The sequence below is a fragment of the Cadophora gregata genome, assembly GCF_030347475.1.
Source record: "Cadophora gregata isolate MNR1 chromosome Unknown scaffold_15, whole genome shotgun sequence".
In the NCBI taxonomy this organism is placed as follows: Eukaryota; Fungi; Ascomycota; class Leotiomycetes; order Helotiales; family Ploettnerulaceae; genus Cadophora; species Cadophora gregata.
Genome location: NW_026695938.1, coordinates 692,975 through 708,310, shown reverse-complemented (window position 1 = coordinate 708,310; position 15,336 = coordinate 692,975). Strand labels below are relative to the sequence as shown.

Sequence of the window (15,336 nt, the reverse complement as noted above, 5' to 3'; positions counted from 1 at the left end):
AGCAGTTTCTTCTCGCCCTCATTGGTGTCAATCGCTACAGAGATCCTCAAGGATTATGAGCATCTTCCGCTGCAACTTCATCAATTCGATCTCGTCAATCGTTCCTTTTTCGTCCTTTCGATCAGCTGTTCCACTCACTGCATTTGCCTCCTTCCCATTTGGAATGACCAAGTCTGACCGGGTTCCAAAGAAAGGAACCCCAAGGCTTCGCAACTTGGCAGTCATCTCTTTTACCATTTGCATCTGGGCTTTGTAGACCTTCATATCGAAAGTCTTGAGCTCTTTGGTATGGTCGTCGGAATGATTGCTCGCAAACCCAGGTGTGACGGCACCACCAACTGCTTTTCTGGAGTATGTCAATACGTAGATTTGTGCATCGACGAAGCGTGACTTACAACACATCATCAAGTTTCTGCTGGCCTTCCTTTCTTGCCTTCTGCTTCTCAACCAAGTTCTGTCTCCCATTCCACCACTCTTCCTCATGATCACGTTGATTCTTCATCATCTTGAAAATATAGTTAGCTCTGAATTATATTTGAAGCACGGGAAACATACTTTCCGAATGTCGTTGAGGATACTTTCATGCTTCACTACAGTTCTCATCACACATTTTAGACCAGCCGACCATTCAGTGATTGTAGATGGATCAGCCACACTCGTCTGAGGTGGTGGTTCGGATGGCGTTGTTGAGCGCGGGATGGACGACACCTGTTCAGCAGGTGGAACCCAGGACTGTTGAGAAGGCTGAAAGTGAGAAGTGAAGGAGGATGGCTGGCCGTATGCGGTAGGCTGATCTTGTTGCGGCTGAGTTTGAGGTGCTAATGAAGCAAGGGTCCTCAGTATTGACGCCAAATCTGGCTGTGCTGGCTGATCATTCGAAGCCATCCCAAAAAGTGAGCGCCTTTGGACCAAAGACAAATCAGTATGGCAACTTGTCAAGCAAGCGTTCTCAGTGCCAGAGAAGCACCTTTATGGCGAGTAAAATGAATCATCCAGATGATGCTGTGTCCATCATCTTGAGTTGTAAGATGGCAAAAGCGTGTCGTGATGCGTGAAGGAGCTCAGAACAGCCGCTCTCACACCGAAGGTACAAAGGAGTTGGCACTAAAATAAGCGACTTCAAGCATCATCAAAACACCGAGGTTTTTGCGGCTAATGCCAACCACTGCCAAAATCCTCGGAGACAGTCAGCTATGAGCAAATTATTAAACACTTCTTGCAAGTGTAATCTCATGTGTCTCTAGCATCGTCGGGTAGTAAAATATTGTAGGTCCACAGGTGCGAGATCACTGGCATCCAAGAAGCGGGTACTTCCCGCACCGCGCTAAAATGCATCCATCATCGAACGCCAAAACTTAGAAAATCTCCTGTTGTTCAAAGCCGTGAAGCAAATGTAAGAATACCAACCACCACCACCAATCCTCCCCTCCTATTCTTGGGCAAGAAGCAGCTGTGTTGATTCACCATGCCACGATCAGCGACAGATGCCACACGCTTTACCTCGACGATACCCCATCAATCCAAAGCGCAGCTTCCTTCCAGAAGCCAGCCACCCCGGAAATCGGCATCAACTCCATCGCCAACAGGAGAGACCCCTCAGGAGAAGGTCAGAAGATTAAGAGCTGCTGCGGATAGAGCTCGAGATGCACAGATTACAACGTTCGACAAGGTGGTCATTAGAGGCCGGGTATGGGCGGATCGGGCACATAAATTTGTCACGCTGAGTCTGATTGCAGCTACAGGTATTGCCGCCCAAGCTCTAATACTTGAATCCTGGGTAGAAGGATTCCTCTAGATGCTAATTGGTACTTTGCAGTGGTTGCTGGCGGTGTTACGGTCTATGCTCTGGGCGACATGATGATCCTCAACCGGAAAAAGCGAGCGCAGTTCTTTGAAGAACAGAAAGCCATCCGTGCGAATGCTATATATAAGGCGAGGCAAGCTATTGAATCTGGGACTGCCACAGAAGAAGACATCAAATTTATTAGTCTTGAGGACGAGCATGCTGCCCGATTAGAGGCTTTTATACGGGCGAAGAAGGAGAAGAAGGGCATATTCACGAGAGGCAAAGAATGGCTCTTTTCTGGTCTGAAGAACGAGGAAGAGGGTGATAATGTGGGGAGCAGCGAAAAAAGACTGGGCTATGAGGCTATGAGCGAAGAGGACGATGTATTGGGCGAGCGGGAAAGTGATATTGTGCGCGCAATTGAGGATAAGAAGCTTGCAATTTCGACGAAGGCTAAGCAGGCCTTCGCGGATGAGAAGGCGAGACAGAGAACGGGAGGCCCCCTGGATCGCATAGGAACCAAGTCCAAGGATGATGACCAACCGAAATCTACAAGCTGGACCTCATTCCTGGGCAGACGGTGAGGAGTAGGAAGGATTCTGAATTGTGTAAGATTGTATCATAAAGGTATCATACCGGAAGAGGTGCTTGCATGGATAGGGCGTTCGTTCGACAATCTCCTGTATAATGGATGTTGAAATGACCAGATCAATACGCTGCTTGTGGGTTCCTGGCCAAATTGACCTTATGGTTGTCTATGCATTTGCATGCTACCCTTTCAGTCTTGATGCGCTGCCTTACAGAATGAGCCGGGTATGCCAATTATCCTCCTTGTGTGTCTCCAGAACTCACGTGTTTGTATTTGTGTTGACATCTCAAGAGCCTCACGCCAACTTTCTTCGGAGCTTAATTTGTCCATGCAGTTCACAATTTGCAACTGCATATGAGGCTCTTAAGTTTCCGTAACCCAGGGATGGGTATTGACCGAGCAATGGACAACGCCAGCTGTTGAAATCTGATAAAGCAGCCACCCGCAAGAACCTTTTGTTTCGTCTCGGTACCTGGGGAATTGTACGGCAGAAACATAGCCAGATATACATCTCTATCTAATTTATCTATTATGCCGAACGATTTCTTGCATTTGCTAGAAGTAGTTGTATCTCAGTTACGAGCTAGTTGATTACGCTGACATTGCCATCAGGCTCGCTTAATTTGTTGTGGTAGGATATTTGGTGGAGATCGGGTAAAGTGAGCGCGATCTGCCTGCTCGCAATCGGAAAAAGACCTATTAGATGGTGAACCTTACTATTTACATCTTTCTAACATGCCAGAAGACAGCAGATTCTGAAGACGAACTTGGACCCACATCGCGGAACTTAGGCTTGGCAGGGAAACGAGTCATAGAGAACGACAAATTTAGATAGATTCTCTGAAGTAGGACAGAAAGTTTGACAGCTAACAGTCCTGAATGGTGTTCAAGTATAGCGAAAAGTAAATTTTCGCCCATCTCCAATAAACAGTGACCAATCACCTCAGAACGGTAGTCTCAAATCTCGTGCAACGCGATATCAGGGGGAAAAAAACCCAGATCAAATGGATGTCAAAGGTCACTATTGGCCAGAAAACACATGAATGTTGGTGGACTAGTCGAAGAGAGGCAAGTAACAAAACTCACGGGATGAGTCAACAAATAGTAACATTGTTTTAGACCACCATTTTTCTGATGCCGAAGATGGAATTTCAGGCGGTTTATGTGCTTACAATACTTAGCCCTTTCCTAATTTGGATCTGTACCTTTCAGAAGTTAGGAAAATCTAGTCCAAAGTCAATTCCGACCAGACTCTATGTGCTAGGTGCTACTGTTAGGTTGTCGTCGCTGCTGCATGGACTCGGCAACTGGACCATGCGTTTCATAACCCGAACTGGCGGGTACAATATCCCTCTTTTATCTGGTCTCCCGCAAAATCTAACATGGTTAGCATTTCTAGACAAAAACCACCAAAGTCAAAGTGATCAGCAAAGGTCTACCATCGAGATCTTCTATCGATCCAAGCCCGCCCAAAGCCATTTTCTTCACTATCAAGATGCATCCTCTTATTTTTTTTTTTTGGAATAAATCAGCCATGCTTCATGATAATGAGCCAGTATGTGTGTTTATATAAATGTCGATGCTGCTTCAAACATATAATCGTGCTCATCATGCGTAAGAATGGCAGCACAGTCTCGCCACAAGAGTCTGAAAAGCGTGTTGAGATGACCGAACTTTCTCAAGAACGAAACAGAATCGTGGATTAAAATGAGTGGAGAGGTTGCGTACCACTTGTTAACAAGGGTGCGAACTCTGGAGGTAAGCATGTTCAATTTCACACAGCGATACTGCACCAGTGTGACAATCGCCATGAACAGCAGCTCCACTGCGTATTGAAGGACGAGGGAGTCGATTAAAAGTTTCGGACCGCGTTGTAGGTGGAAATTTCTTGCCTCGTAGATGGGTATCGTGCTATCCCGAGTGCTTTAGGGATCTTGGCTGTGGCACTGGGGTTTGCGAAGACAACGATGACTCAATCTGGGTTGAGGGTGGCGTTTATAGGAAGTCGAAGCATTAGTCGGTCGTTCAAGGACTTTGTATTTGACTACCGAGTAGTCTAGAGGTCCACCGAGGATAAGAGCATTGTAAATAATGTAGAGATCTTCGTTTCCCCAGTTGTAAGATGATCTCCACATCGTTATCCACTTCAGGGGTGTAGGCTCTTCCTTTCGAGACAAAGTGCTAGAGATTCCAGTGCTGCGAGAAGGCGACTCATATGGTAGAAGCATTGTACTCATAACAGCAGCGAAAACTGTTCCAGCCCAAGAAAATAAATAACAAAACTCAGATAATGATAGCGATTACAAAATGTACATTGCCGGCGACTTTCCTTCAACCGAGGTCACGGAATTTACAGACTCTGCCACGTATGCAAAGCCAGTGATATACCAAGTAGGATAACGAAGACAATTGAACAAACACGATGGCATCATAACTATAGTAAGAGATGATTATGTCTAAGCTACAGTGAGTAAGGGAATGCTAACTGTACCGTGTGAGGTGGTATGGCATGATAGTTATTTGCTAGCAGCCTTCCTGCTCATGAGTCCGGCGGGTTTGAAGTTCTGGCTTCAGTAAGGAAATCCGATGAGGTAAATATCATCGATTTGAAGTTCAATTCAAGGTCAATGTCAGAAGTCGAAGGTTATAGATAGCGATCATCGCTATGATGATTATTGCGCTGCTTGTAGAGCATCCTGGTCACAGAGCATGGCAGCACCACTTAGCGCGAAATTCTTGAATCTTGGACTTCGCACAACGCTTAACCGTGTCTTTTACTCCGACGTTCGAGATGTCAAACTTTACGGGTCATAACTATCTCGATCGAGTAGCTAGGTTCGTGGTGAAGAATCGCCCTTCCTATGCTTTTAACACCAAAATAGAAAATGCTGCCGTAATGAGTGAAACGAAGCAACGCAAGATGACAAAACGGAATGGAAGTTGAATCAAATATTGCTTCTCAACAAATGCATTCTAAGCGACCCTGCTTGGCAAGGCGACTGAACTCGCTGCGCCATATGTCCATAAAGTCCAACGCCAGACACATGCAAGAATAACCCATCCTCCCTAGAACAATCATTCAGAAAGCAAGCCGTAATCATAGCCAAACCACTGCCCTCACCAAACAGCCAGAAACTATATCTGGTTGTTAAGGTTTCCTCCTTCTACCTCCCCATTTTCTACTAGCTCCATTTCACCTTCTTCATCATCATCATCATTCTCTGAATCCTCCGCCTCAACCTCCTCCTCATCGTCCTTAAAACCACTCTCTATCTCGAGCTTCCTGAGACGTCTCCGCATGTCATCTCTCTGCCCATCTTGCCATCTAATCAAAGTCGCTGGGGCGTGCACTCTGAACCCGTAAATTCGAGGAATATATCTGTCGGCGCTCTTTGCGGGGATCAGGGCGGGATAAACCTGAAAGATAATGTTGTGAAAGGAGGTGCCGAAGTATGCGCCGTCGATGGCGGAGTGGCGGGAGGACTTAGGATTGTAGATGTCTTCGCATTTGGCACAGTACAGCTTCACTGCTTTGACGTTCGGGTTATCCGACTGCCCCATTGGGAGGAGGGGATGCGATTTGCACATGACTCTGGGACATTTTCCGAAGTCTGCCTTCTTGTACTTGTCAAGCTAAGGGAAAGGGTCAGCAAAGATTCCTCTACATACGCGAAGATCGGATTGCTACACACCATTTTGGCCAGACCCCTAGTAGTAACGATATATCTGGCATGAACAAGTCCGTACAAATGCCTCGCAGACTTCTCGATCGTCTCCCGCATCTCATCATCACAATCTAGGTCGAAGACATCTGTGACAAGATCCAGAGCATATTGGTAGTATTGAACTTCCGTATTCAGGCCAGTGAGGTTGAATCGATCGGTGAGGTAATCTTCATCGATCTCACAGAAGTACTCGTTGCCTCGAGACGATATAAACTATACACAAAGCCGTTAGCGGATTTATTCTCCTGGAGATAATGTCAAATAAGTACGCAAGCAGAATAGGGTCCATCATCTCCATGATGCACTTGGAGACCCCAATCTGCTGAAGAGTTCGAATCCGAATTGCCGAGATTGAGATTTCCACTGCGAACCCAACCACGTCGCTGTAGACAGGTCCTCAGCTTGCCCAAGCGAACACCGCCCATATTATGTTCCAGATTTTCGTTGGCGATATCCCCAGAGCTTGAATGCTCCATCATATTTATTGAGGGATGCATAGCTGTATCAACCTCTCTGAGAAGGACAGGCGGAACCGGGCGAAACAGCTGGGAAGGTTGTCGAAGGTTTACGGCAAGTGCTGCAGAGGTTGAGGAGAGAATAAACGCTTCGATAATGGATGTAGGTTCAAAGGTGAGCTCTGCGGTTTGCATGTACATGTTGAACGGCCTAGACGAGGGGTTCCGCATACGAATGCCGTGGGGTACCGTTACCGCGCCGATAGTGATGGAGGCCATATATCTAACAAAGAATGACCGCAGTTGTCTCTCCTGCAAGTTTGGACCCTTCTTCGCAGCTGTCTCTCCATGCAGCAGAGACAAAAACGTGCGGCGCAAAGGAAATAAACGTATAGGAAAGCTGAGGCTTACCCAATCTCTCCAGTAGCTGGTGTAATCGCTATCTGTCTCGCTGTTGAAGTCGTCCATATTTCGCGTCGCCCTTCAGCATGTGCTCTTGCGGCACCTGCCAAATTGTAGGCAACGGTGTCGTTGCTGTTCAAGGGGATATCCTGAGCTGTGGTTTGGGGTTGGGTGCAGTCAGTTTCGCTTGGAATATTGGTTTTGGAGGGGCAGGGCAGTCACCGCCCTCAGCCTCAGGCTGCAACTAGTGTACAGCTGCGCTAAGCCCCGCTAAGCCCCCCTTTTACCGAACCGACGATGTGTTTACTTTCATCCGCTTGCGGCTACGGGAATTTTAGGACAGTATAGAAAGGTCAAGTAACTTCCATACGATAACGATTCTCCTCTCGAGTACTCGTAAATAACTTCGACTGCTACTTGCACAAGGTGAGAAATCTCTCCTGCATGTGCCACAGATTGCTCTTGTTAGGAAGACGATAATTCTGTCTAGATAACACCTTGATAAGAAAAGTGGGGAAGGGGGAAGAAAGCCGATTCGTAGTCATGGCTACAAGAACTGACATCCATACCAACTGTAAATATCATTGCTCAAGTGGACAATCAGAGATTTATTTTATTCCCAACAAATGGCCTTATTCTAGTGCCACGAAAATTGCTTGAGTATCATCCGTGAGTGTGTACCGCCTAAGCATTCGGCGACATTTGATTTGAGTCTCAACCCATTTGTTACTGAGGTAAATAAATGCCTCAATCACGATTTGTAGAGCCAATACCTCAAGTTCCCCTAGGATGTTTGGATGACTGATGGAGGCGCATCAATTCTCTTCCCAAAACATCGCGGAAATTTCAATTTCTCCACTAATCTGAAGTTGTACACAATACAAGCTGTGATTGTCAGGAATCATGATAGTTGATTTTGCATGCTTCTGGCGCGCAACATAGCAGCTCATGGCAGGCATGGGCATGAGGTTGGCTGTCAATGAAGCAAGCCCACTGTATGCTACATTTGAATCTCTTTATGAAGAAGGACTTGAGTTGACCGAGGTCGAACACGCCGAATCTTTGGGATACTTATAGCATCAATAACCCATATGCAGCACACGAGTATGCTGCCCAACACTTTTACAAACGCTTTAAATCTCACGATTTCCGTTATCGACAGCAATGATCAGATGAACATGACCCCAATTGGATGTAAGGGCACTTCATAGTCTGGAAGCTGGAGCACTGGAAAGCAAGGAATGCGTAGATCTGGCGAACCTGTCTACTTGTGTTGTGCAAAATTGCTCATACTTATGGAGCGCGACATAAAAGTATCGGATAAAACAGGAACAGTGTTGCCTAGAATTGGACTTGACATAATACTGGCCTATTCGCAACACTTGACGATGCTTCTGCAATGAATCGATCGACACGACAAGGAGGCACAGATTCTGGGTAAATTTGACCATTGCGGAACCGATAACGATAGGTATGGGATATCATGATTTCGAGTCAACAATACAATGATGCCTGAATCGATGTAACAAAAGACAGAGATCTACGAATAGCACCGGCAACTCTGCCAATATGGCATCGAGGCGAATGTCAAGGGCGGCGATATGCACCATTCAGCGAAAGGGTTCAGATCCATGTCCATGGACAAGATACGGGACAACGACCTATGACTGCTGGAAGTCTCGAGGTCTATTTTAGATTTACATAGCCTTCTGTGAGAAATAGTCTACTGGTGCACCAACATCCATCGGACTTCTTGGGCTCCGGCTGCCGCTACTTTGCTCATCAATATCGCTGCTATTGCTTCCGTTTGTGACAGGAGCGTTCTTGGTTCGGTGCGGAACCTTCAACCGTGAGCCTTCGAATAGAAAGCTTGTATTGCCGCGCTCATTCTGAGGGCTTCTGAGTTTGACCATCTCAAGGGCCTCTCTCAATGTATCCCCCGTCTCATCTAACGCTGTTAGGAACCGGGCCAATTCCTTACACAGCTCCCAGTCCCCTTCGTCCTTAGCTCTTGATAAAAGGCGGACCAACTGCTCGGAGCTTGAACTAAGTTCCTCAAATGTGTGAAGAATAAGTAGATAGCCTCCAGCGGTTTTCAACGAACCTCGCTGCAGAGATTCTTCGAATAGTTCTTGCGGTGGCGGTAAGTATGTAAATAGAGTACGCCATGAGCGTACTTCAGTCTTTCGCGTGCACTGAACAACGATGTCCAGATATTGTGGGAATGACGATAGGAAGGACAGAACGCCTGGAAGTAGCGCATTCTCAGGGGTTGGTTGATTATCAACTTCTTCATCAAGAACATTATGCAGAAGGATCTCAAGAGAATGAGGAAAATACTCCAGGCTCTGATACCGATGTGCAATGTGCAGCGCAGCCGATGAGTCGAATCGAGACAAGTGAAAGCGAAGGACTTCTGGAACAAACAACTGGGTCTGTAAGGAAAGGGTTAGCTCTTTTCAAAGGCGGGATGGAATAGACTTACCCGGATTGCGAACCTGAAGAAGGCAAAGTTCACATCACGTCGCTGGATAAGTTCTGGCTCAACGCCAAGAAGGATCCCCTTTCCTAGAAGAACCGATAGAGGGTAGAAGTCCACCGATATTGACACCATTGGAGGAAGTTCCCGGCCCAGTTCCGAGGGAGCTGAGCAGAGGACATCTTGAACATCGGTCCACAGTTTGACATCCTTTCCATCGAACACCCACAAAGAATCTCGCAGACCATTCCCTTCGTCCCTGTCAAGATGGTTACCAATTGACGCACTTCCTGTCCCAATCATCCGGGTCGGACTGGAGAGAGGAAGGTCCCTCATCAACGTGTAATACTCGACGTTTGGCGCAATAACCCGCATGTCATACTTGAGCTTTCCTTCTTCATTCAAAGATGGCTGCAGTAGAACCAATTTGCCGTCAACAAGGAAGAGCACGGTAGCAACTGCCACATCTTGGGAAGGATCGCCTTCAAGAAGTTGATCATCCGGTAGTATCCAGCTGAGTCCTCTGACCCGAGCAGGAGATCTGACGATGCCATGAAATGCAATCTGCCCAACTTGGACAAGTTTTATGGAGCCGGATACTGTTGTGAAAATGTAGTGATATAACAGATTGTCATATGTGTACACGAGTAACGAATCATCTCCGGATGGTGTAATGAGGACGACTGGCGATGGCACTATCTCAACATGAAGCACAAGTGAATTGTCAAGTGCTGCTTCACGGGAATAAAGGCGTAACTCGAATGAATCACCAGCCTCAATGGCAGCAACCAGAATATGCTGGTGCCAACACATTCCACCTCGAACCTGAAATTCGTTCTCCATGCTTTCACTGACGAATGTCTTCCATCTGCCGCTATTTATGCTGTAGTGTGCTAGCCCACGGCGACCAGCAACTGCAACATATCTGCCATCTGCTGAAATGACAGAGCATCGCATAGGCCACTGATCCACGAGGTAGCTGGATGGAATCTGCGCATTGTGCCACAGCGAGGATTCTGCTGAGATCGTGGTGAGATCTGGTAAGTCGTAGCCGCGATATACCATTATGCTTGAAGTGGTCTGAAGCAGGGTTCTTGAAATGTTCGCGGATGCATAGCATCCAGTTACAGCACTTCGTGCCATTTCCAGCGCCCAGATTCGATCATCCTGCTGACCAATGATGAGAATCTCCGACCCACTTCCTAGCCAGGTCGCTTCCTTGACGCCTTCCAGCCAACCCTCTGCATGCTCTTCAGATATTCTTGGATCGCATCCAAAGCTTGTGGCACCTGGCTTCCCAAACACACTCCATGTTGCCCAACCATTTTCAAAGCCAGCAAACAGATAATATCCGTCAGGAGAATAGGATAAACAAGTTATACGACCCGAAGATTGACCTGACACCGATGCCCTATGCAAATGAGATGGAGGAATGTTACCAACGTAGTCCCTCGCTGTGTAGACTTGGATTGTCCCGTCCACGCAGCCGATAGCTATCAGCGAAAATCTTGCATTTATGGCAGCCTTTACTGCGTTCCTCGCAGGTGAAGTGGGACTGTGAAAACAGTAGCCCCGGAAGAGTTTAGAAGGAGCTTCCGCATCCTTTTGCTGAGGCAGACGCTGTACCGCATAGCCTTTCCCATCATTCGTTATCCATGTCGAAAGGTTCATCGGTCTATCATGGATCATTTCGGTTACTGTGGTCTTCTTTGGCAGCCAATCCATCCGACTGAACAATTCTGTACTCGTTTGGTTTCCTGCACTATCAGGGGTCCAACGTATACATTGCACTGCTGCCGGTTTCTGTGTTGCAACAACTAATTCATCATCAAGTGCAAGCGCTTTGCCAATTCCAGCGTCAACTTTGATCACCATTCGAAATCGTACTGAAACTTCCCGGGCTCCGCCTCCCTCTCCAGGGCCCCAGAGGATCCTATCGCCTCCTTGACTCCGTGCTCCGCTAAAATTACTTTGTCTTCGAGTTTGCCCACTAGTGTGATTTGTAAAATGAGGTCGATACACCCGGGCGTCAGGGTCTGTAGCGAGTGTATAGGTGATCAGATATCCCGAAGTCGTCTGTACAACGAATATCGCAGAGTCGGGACGTACGAGAAGGGAAACATTAGAGCCATAGGTGCTCAAGGATTTCCTCGAGCGGACCACTACGGCTAATATGGCAGTTGGCTGTACGAATCGTTAGCGGCAATGCTTGCCCGAACGGGAGAGAACACACCTTCGTCTGCCAAATTGTCAACGAAGTTGACGTTATTACTGCGAAAAGATGCCCCGTCCTCGAAATCTTTAGTGACAATAAGGGTTCCTTCCCAAGAGATCCTGATAATGTAGAGTCATGTCCAGCTGGCCGCGAAGAGAGGTGTCGTTGGGTATCGTGTTCCAGGGGATGGATGCCTGGAGTCATTGGCGTTACTGGAGTTGATAGCTCCGAGGGTATCTCATTGTCAATTTCATCCTCCAATTCGGACCCGTTGCTCGGAGCATCTACCAGCGATCCGCTGCCCTCGGTCGTCTCGCGCGATTCCGCATCATCGTCAGATTCCAAAAGGCGGTCCCTGCGAGCTTTTCTGTTGGTGGCTGCATATACCCTCGGGGCTCCAATCGGCCAGTACATGCCGAAGAGCTAGGCTGGCACATCAAGGCATACGAACGAGCAGGCGAAGCTCTAATCTGTGTCGTCGTGGTGCATCTCGGAGAAGCTGGGGAGAGAGTGCAGTGAGGTTATGCTCAAAGTAGACCACCCGGATTTGGGCAAGTGCCGAGCTACTACCTTAACCTCACAGGGGTTCCACAAGCATACAAGCGAGGATGAAGGAGAACGATGGCATCGCTTCTAGTGTTGCTCGATTCATTCCTTACACTCATACTTCCGAGTCATCATCTTCGTTTGTATATTCACACCTGTCAAGAATCATAGTCCCAGTGTCGCTACGACAATTTACGATGTTCCTCTGAAATAATACACTTACCGACAAAAGGCTCGAGAATTGCGATTCCTGTGTATTCCACACTTTGCGTCTCTGACAGCTCGGCATCGACCATCTACCTTCGTCTTATCATGGCACCACTTCGCACACGTCAGAGTATCTCGAAAGATAAGTTCTCAGGATACTTCGGGACCCTTCGAACCATAGCGTACCACGATCCTTCGTCTCGAGGAGTCGGTTCTCATGGGTATGTGCTACATCATTTGGCCACTTTTCCAGACCTCCATGTTTTTCTTTCATTGCTTTTCATGCTTGTGATCTTATTAGATCATGGGTTTACATCTTTTCAACTGCTCTTGATCACGTGTGGGTCAGTGATGACCAAATGAGTTGGGTTGAGGAAGCAGAACTACCATTGGTAGTACCAGACCCTTTGTCTTTGAGGCGTAACTCAGTAGTCTATGCATTTCATAGCTGAGAATTGGTAGACTGACATCATCCTAGCATCCGATCTATTGCATGGAACCCGCTTGGAACCTTGATAGCAACTGGTGCGGACCGAATACTTCGAGTGTAGGTCTTTCTCTCACTGACGGGCATTTCCTCTGGATTGACGATTGTAGCTGGAACCCAGAACGACAGAATGTGAAGTACTCCACAGAACTCAAAGGACATACAGCTCCTATCGAGAAAGTGGCGTTCAATCCTGTCAAGGATGCAGAATTGTGTAGTGTCAGTAGCGACGGTGTTGTGAAATTTTGGGATGTCCGAACCAAAGCTGTAATAAACGAGATCAAGGGACTTGGCGATGCGTTCACGCTCGCCTGGTGCCCTGATGGAGAGAGTTTGGTAGTGGGCAATAAGGTACGGCTCGGCTATGTGTTCTCAAGAACCAAGTGCTCGGTTTACATCTCGTGTGAGTAGTGCTAACTGGCCATAGTCTGACAATCTCTTCGTTCTGTCGCCCACTCAATCCACCCCTATCGCTTCTCACCAACAATCTATACAGACGAACCAGATTACGTTTTGTCACAGCGGCAAAAAAATATTCGTAACAACTGGGGAAGGCAGAATTAAGATCCTTTCATACCCAGCATTTGAGCCAATCTTCTACTCGAAGTCTGACCCCACTAACGCTTTCACTCTCAACGGCCATACTTCATCTTGTATCTCTGTTGACATACAGCCGACAGCACGATTTCTTGCTACTGGAGGATCTGATTCAATCATTGCACTTTGGGACACCACAGATTGGATCTGTCAACGAACCCTGATCGACATGACCGGTCCTGTCAGGAACATATCCTTCAGTTTTGACGGAAGTTACATTGTTGGTGGAAGCGAGGAAGGATCTGGACTGGAGATCGCACACACTGAGACTGGCGAGTATGTTCACAGTATCAAAACAGCAGGCTCTTGTCCAGCTGTAGCTTGGCATCCGAGTAGATACTGGCTGGCCTATACGGATCTCGGAAGTCTTCGGATCATTGGAGTTGATCCTGATAGAAAATAGAGAAATGTGTTCATATGTAATGAGGGATGACGATCGATTAGACTTCTACAACACTTCTATCTTTCTGCGTCATCATAGCAATGGCAATTGAAGCCGGAAACATTACATTACCATGTGGAAATAGATCCCGAGTAGTTCTCGTTTCTTGAGAAATTTCAGTCATCAGACGTAGAGCGGGAAGAGCTGGAGAGCTGATTCATGCAAATAAGTCGTCACACCAAATTGAACTGGTTTGACCAGTTCTGAGCAGTTCTGAGCAGGAGCCGGCGTTATCCGACTTCAGAACACAGGAACAAACTGAGGGGGTTGATTTAGCCTGTATGAGCCAAGTGTTGAGGGAAACTTTTCATTTCCAATATCCCGAAACACGCAGTTAGATTCTTGTAGATCTCCAGGAGCGGAATTGCTATGATTCATCTCGGTATATCAGTTCCAAATGAACCTATCAAGGGGTAGCTGCCACACTGGTATCCAACGATGTGGTCTTCCGTTGTTGACAGAGCAAGGAAGAAGCCAAGTTGTCACAGTACGCTTTTTGCGCTCGCATCGAGTTTCTGCAAGCAGCAACCTCGGTGATCAGATAGATCCAGGCATACCAGGCCTCGTGGCGAAACGTCACCTCTGCTCTACTGGATATAGTAATCGAAGACAGGATAGTAGTCGGCTCAATTATTCCCCCGCCTCGGCAACCCAAACAGGATCAGGATGGGTTGACTTAAGCCTGTGAAGACACACACGCTCCTTCACCGCCTGGGATTGATTGGTAACAGCTCCCCGCAAGGCTGAACTAAGTGGCATCAAGTTGAAGCATGTGTTGCAAAAGCGTGGAGGTCACGCTTACGGAATCAGACTCAGAATCCGCTGGTGCCTGGTGAGTAGACCATTGGACACTTTGTGGCGCGCCGGTTGCATCAGCCGTGCCGTTTGAATCACAGCGAGCGCAGTGGGATGGAATGAGATGGAGATGAGGATGGGGATGGGGTGCTGTGAGGAGACAAGACAAATTGCGCCAGGGACGCTGCCACATTTCGTTAGAATAACAGCCATCAAAACCGTTGGCAGGCCGGGCGGCTGCTCAGTGCTCAGTGCTCAGTGCTCACTCAGGTGGACCCTGTGCACTCACTACCTTACTGTAGCACTGCTGTACCTCCACTATCCTGGTCTTTACTATCTCTGGTATCCTGCGCGTTCCGTAAAGTAAAAGCGCCCCCAGACCCTCTTTATAATAATACCTTGATCTACTTTATCGCGTCCCTCGCGTTTCCACAGATGCCACCATTCCTTCCTTGCCCTCAATCCAGCGAACCGTTTATTTCCTCTTCCTTCTTTCATCTCTACCGCAAGATTTGTTAGACGTGATCAAAAGTCATAGGTCATAACAGGACAGGTTGACGTTACCTGACGTTTGCAAGAGGCGGTTTGCTATTTTGAGCACAGACACCGGC

At 47.5% G+C, this 15,336-nt stretch overlaps 5 protein-coding genes across 5 annotated transcripts; 2 read left to right on the top strand and 3 right to left on the bottom strand.

Moving 5' to 3' along the window:
* Window positions 1-27: 27 nt before the first annotated feature.
* ONS95_004856 (uncharacterized protein) lies at window positions 28-885 on the bottom strand (the record flags this gene model as incomplete). Its single annotated transcript, XM_058498234.1, has 3 exons — window positions 28-346; window positions 396-505; window positions 556-885. The coding sequence occupies 3 exons, from the start codon at window positions 883-885 to the stop codon at window positions 28-30; spliced, it is 759 nt and encodes a 252-aa protein (XP_058351745.1).
* Window positions 886-1,465: 580 nt separating this feature from the next.
* ONS95_004855 (uncharacterized protein) lies at window positions 1,466-3,532 on the top strand (the record flags this gene model as incomplete). The annotated part of the gene is made up of 4 exons (XM_058498233.1): window positions 1,466-1,742; window positions 1,817-2,599; window positions 2,669-3,443; window positions 3,495-3,532. The coding sequence occupies 2 exons, from the start codon at window positions 1,466-1,468 to the stop codon at window positions 2,368-2,370; spliced, it is 831 nt and encodes a 276-aa protein (XP_058351744.1). The 3' UTR covers window positions 2,371-2,599; window positions 2,669-3,443; window positions 3,495-3,532.
* Window positions 3,533-5,123: 1,591 nt separating this feature from the next.
* Window positions 5,124-7,117, bottom strand: CKB2 (casein kinase 2 regulatory subunit). Its single transcript, XM_058498232.1, has 3 exons — window positions 6,967-7,117; window positions 6,068-6,313; window positions 5,124-6,008 (listed from the first exon to the last, which is right to left on the bottom strand). The coding sequence occupies exons 1-3, from the start codon at window positions 7,021-7,023 to the stop codon at window positions 5,511-5,513; spliced, it is 801 nt and encodes a 266-aa protein (XP_058351743.1). The 5' UTR covers window positions 7,024-7,117; the 3' UTR covers window positions 5,124-5,510.
* Window positions 7,118-7,588: 471 nt separating this feature from the next.
* ONS95_004853 (uncharacterized protein) lies at window positions 7,589-12,154 on the bottom strand. Its single transcript, XM_058498231.1, has 3 exons — window positions 11,670-12,154; window positions 9,443-11,620; window positions 7,589-9,392 (listed from the first exon to the last, which is right to left on the bottom strand). Exons 1-3 carry the CDS (start codon window positions 12,063-12,065, stop codon window positions 8,655-8,657), a joined length of 3,312 nt encoding a protein of 1,103 aa, XP_058351742.1. The 5' UTR covers window positions 12,066-12,154; the 3' UTR covers window positions 7,589-8,654.
* Window positions 12,155-12,509: 355 nt separating this feature from the next.
* On the top strand, window positions 12,510-13,891 carry ONS95_004852 (uncharacterized protein; the record flags this gene model as incomplete). Its single annotated transcript, XM_058498230.1, has 4 exons — window positions 12,510-12,625; window positions 12,883-12,951; window positions 13,002-13,242; window positions 13,319-13,891. The coding sequence occupies 4 exons, from the start codon at window positions 12,510-12,512 to the stop codon at window positions 13,889-13,891; spliced, it is 999 nt and encodes a 332-aa protein (XP_058351741.1).
* Between the last annotated feature and the right edge of the window lie 1,445 nt (window positions 13,892-15,336).